General features: G+C 53.6%; 1 protein-coding gene across 1 annotated transcript in view; it reads right to left on the reverse strand.

The window, feature by feature from the left end:
- Window positions 1–691: 691 nt before the first annotated feature.
- The window catches only part of TTC34 (tetratricopeptide repeat domain 34), a 52,041-nt gene continuing 48,345 nt past the window's right edge, over window positions 692–4,387 (reverse strand). Inside the window, exon 8 of the mRNA XM_007945521.1 lies at window positions 692–1,219. Within this exon, the coding sequence (XP_007943712.1) occupies window positions 692–1,219 (528 nt within the window). The remainder of the gene's footprint in view (window positions 1,220–4,387) is intronic.

A 4,387-nucleotide genomic window follows, 5' to 3' on the forward strand; every position in this document is an offset into this window, starting at 1 on the left:
TAAAACAAATCACCCTCCAGGTGAGCAGGCCTCATCCAATCAGCTGAAGGTCTGAAGAGGAAAATGGAGTTATCTTAGAGAGTAGTTTATATTCACACTATAGACATCTTGCCAGAACTCCAAGGAGCTCCGGTGGTGCTGTGGTTAAAGCATTGGGCTGCTAACCAAAAGGTCAGTGGTTTGAACCCATCAGTTGCTCTACAGGAGAGAGATGAGGCAGTCTGCTTCCACAAAGATAGCTTTGGAAACCCTATGGGGCAGTTCTACTCTGTCCTATAGGATCACTTTGAGTCTGAATTGATTTGTTGGCAGTGGGTTGGGTTTGGTTTTGCCAGAACTCCCACAGATTTTGGGACACACCAGACTGCAGGAATCTCCAGGCTGTTCTCTGCCCTACAGGTTTTGGACTTTCTAGCCCCCACGAACCTGTGAGCCAATTCCTTAAAATAAATCTTGCTCTGTCTATATATCTTACTGGTTCTGTTTCTCCTGAGACCCCTATGACATTTTGTTCTAAGCCTCTCAGAATGTCTCGTTATGTACATGGGAAATTTCTCCCTTTACTTCCAGGGTGAAAAGGAGGGGGCCTGCTTGTCTACCACCCACCATCTGGTTTGGGGTGGCAGGCGTATGCTTAGGGACTGACATCTGATGAAAATGACAAGGTGCCCCGTGTCTGGTTGGGGAGGTGTCAGTGGAGTCGGCAGCCCGAGGATGCTTCCCTGCGGACTCTCGCCTTCAGCTTCTTCAGGCCACTGTGCTCGGGGTCCACCAGCAGGCCGTTCTCTGCAGCAATCCAGGCCTCTGCATGGCGCTGGGCCTCCAGGCAGCGCTGCCCATGGTGCTGGAACACTTGTGCGGTGGGGGCCTGGCCTGGCCGCTCCCGTAGACTGTTCAGAGCCAGGGCAGGTGCCAGCTCCAGGGCCTGGGCAAAGGACCCTGCAGCCCCGGCCTCATCCCCCAGGCTCAGCAGCAGACGGCCCCGGAAGCAGAAGTCCTCTGCCTGCTCTGGCGGAGTGCCATTCCCTGCTCCCTTCCGGAGCACGTGGTCCAGGTCCTTGAGTGCATGGCCAAACTCCCGAAGCTCAGCCAGGCAGGTGGACCGCATGCGCAGGTGCTGGGCATTCTCTCTGTCTGCCCGGACAGCCAGTGAGCAGAAGCCCAGTGCCTGCCCTGGGAGTCCTGCATCCAGGAGGGCACTGGCTTCCTGGGCGGCAGCCTGCACAGGAAGCACAGGGAGGGTCAGCCTAAACTCCACTGGCCCCTCATCTGCCCAACCCTCCCCATGCTACTAGTCTCTGCTCATCCCTGGAGTGGCACTGTGTGCAAAGGGGCCACCAGGGCTTCCTTGGAGGGATGGTGGTGGGAGTGGTGGAGCAGAGGCCTTCCTTCCTACCACCCCACCCATCCTGGAAGCTCTCAAGTCTGAAGGCCCATTTCCCTGGCCTCCTCGACTGTCCCTCTTCCTTGGCCTGGCTTCCTGGCTTCTTATGCCCCATCAGTGAATGCCATTCACCATAGCCCTTCCTTCTTGGGAGCTGTGGGACAAGATCCTGGCCTTCCCTGCCAGCACCTCCTCTGCCTCTCTCCTTTCCCGAGTTGCAGCCAATGCCCACACTCAAAATGTGCCAAACCCACCTCCTCTTTTCTGACCCTGGCTCTTCACAGAATCACCCTGAACCACCCTATGGGTCAATCAAGTTGCCTCATGGGGTTCCTACTCTCCTCAAGAACTTACGATGGCTCCCAGTGCTTGAAGAACAAGGCATCATCAGGCAAGACCTTGCATTTCTCACTGCCTGGTCCCCCTCTTCTATTGCAGCCAGGGTCCACTTTTTGTTCCCAGCCTCATACCATACCATACCTCCCTACAACATCTCACATCCTCCTCCATCGCCCTTCCTAGGTTGGGGGTGGGGGTAGGCACTAGAGCCACTAGACCAGGCCTGGATTCCAGCTCACCCCTCCATTGTGTGATCCTGACCTAGTGACTGTGCCCAAGCTGCCTCGCCTGTAAAATGGGGCTCACCACTGTCAATTTCAGGAGCTCTGGTGGCTTAGTGCCTAAGGCATTTGAATGCTAACCTGAAGGTTGGTGGTACAAACCCACAGCCACTCTGTGGAAGGAAGACCGGGTAATCTGCTTCCATAAAGATTTACCACCTTGGAAACCCAAAGGGGGTCACTATGAGTCAGAATCGACTGCATGGCAATGAGTTTGTAGAGCCACACAACTTGTGGGATTCAGACACCCGTGGGCAGAATGGGAACAGACTCAATTTTCATCCTCCATTTTTTCCACCCTCGTTGGAATGGTTGGTCTGCACTTCCCAGACATGCACAGAGGCGGCACCCACCACTTGGGCCCACCTGCCTGCATCTCTTCCCTTGGGCTGGGACTAGCCTGGACTCTGTCTGTTCCCACTGCCCAGGGCCCAGCCACTGTTCACAGTTGATCTGGAACTCTGATTCCCTCAAGGTATCTTTCAGCTGGGGGAAACCGCCCCCCTCCCCACTCCTGCAACAAGCAAACAACTCAGTATCCTTAGGGACCACCCTGTTAATGCCTCTCTGATTTCCTACGATGCTGGGGTTGTTCAATTACTGACCGGGCCCTTTCTTGGTCGCTTTGCCCCAACTAGGGTTCCACGGATAGTGCCTAGGCAGTGTCCTAGACAAGTCCCTCAAGACCAGCTGGACCATGCACATCCCAGCAGTTCCTCGGTTCCAGGAGAAGCAGCTTCTACAGCTTCAGTGCCTCCAGGGGCGGGGCGCAGTGCAAGAGGCCAAGTGCCTCCACTTCCGGTTCACTTTCTAGCAAGGCTGTGTCTCTGAGCAACAGCCCTGCATTTATGCAGGTGCCACAGATGGAAGAAACCTCCAGGCTGCCCCGGACTGGAGCCCTGCCTCTCCTCTTAGCTCAGCGATGCCCCATCCCAGCACGCTCTCCTCCGAGCTCACAGAACCCCATCCTAGATCTCTCCTCTGAGTTTACAGTCCTATCCAGCTCAGCCCCCTTCTCCGACTTCAGAGACCCCACCCACCCAGACAGCTCCAGACTCAGAAGAGAATCCCATCCCTTTCCCTCCCCTGGTTTTAGCCCAGTTCGGCCTGGCCCTCCGCCGAGCTCTAGGTCCTAATGACACTGCCTTGTGCATTTGTTCTCGCTCTCGGGTGGGAGCTATTTCCTCTACCCACTTGCTCTCCACTAGCTCTTTCAGCCCCTAACACTTGTTCAGTCAACTCCTCTGTTAAACCACCTCTGTTAAAATACCTACTGCTTTCTGTTTTCTTGACTGAAGCTTGACTGCTAGAACCCACCAGAGAGATGAAGAAACAAGGACAAGGAGGTGACATACTTGCCCCAGGTCACTTGGGGGTTTCATTTCATGTGCCTCTGGCTCCAAAACCTGCTTATGCTCTTGGCCTCCCTCCCTCCAGCTGGTGGTCCCTTCATTTCCCTCCCGGCCACCAAGGTTAAATTCGGCCAGTGCAGGAAAAACCACTCTGCTTCTTCTCCTTGCCCAGCACTTCTACTGCCTCCTCCTACAGGTGGTCAGGTGCCTGGCTGGGCTCCTGCCTCTAACCAGCGGTCAGATTAGCAGCCAAGACACCCTCCCCTCTGCCCCTCTGCTTCTCACACTTAATCCTCTGTCAAAATTGATTTCCATTAGGGCTTGACCAGAACCTCACTACCTTCCACCTCAAACCTGCCTCACTTCAGTCTAGCTGCATGGGTTTGTCCCGTTTCTTGGAACACCTCGAGACTTAAGATGGAGACCTGAGTACCTCCTATTCACACCTCCCCCCAGACCCAAAATTCGTTATTTTTCTGGCATGTGCAATCTGGAGCAAAGAACAGCAGATCTAAAATTAAGACCCAATGCTATGTGCCTTGACATCTGGTAAATCAGAATGGCCTCATATGGCCTAATCACAAGTTACTCTCTCCCTCTGCTCTTCAGATGAAGTCCCTTAGCCAATCTATCCTCCTTATCATGTGGCGGGTGCAGTTCCTACTTATGTCTTAGTGGTGGTGGTGTTAGGTGCCATCGAGTTGGCTCCAACTCATAGTGACCCTATGTACAACAGAATGAAACAGTACCTGAGCCCATCATTGTAGCCACTGTGTCAATCCATCTCACTGAGAGCCTTCCCTTTTTTTGCTGATCCTCCACCTTACCAAGCATGATATCCTTCTCTAGGGAACATTTTCCTTCTAACAACATGACCAAAGCAGGCGAGATAAAATCTGGCCATTTTTGCCTCCAAGGAGCATTCCGGCTAAACTTCTTCTAGGACATATTTGTTAGTTTTTTTTGGCAGTCCATGGTACTTTCAGTATCCTTCACCAACACCACAACTCAAAAGCATCAACTCTTCTTTG

The sequence above is a fragment of the Orycteropus afer genome, unplaced genomic scaffold, assembly GCF_000298275.1.
Source record: "Orycteropus afer afer isolate SDZICR_OR568_19922 unplaced genomic scaffold, OryAfe1.0 scaffold00136, whole genome shotgun sequence".
Classification (NCBI taxonomy): domain Eukaryota; kingdom Metazoa; phylum Chordata; class Mammalia; order Tubulidentata; family Orycteropodidae; genus Orycteropus; species Orycteropus afer.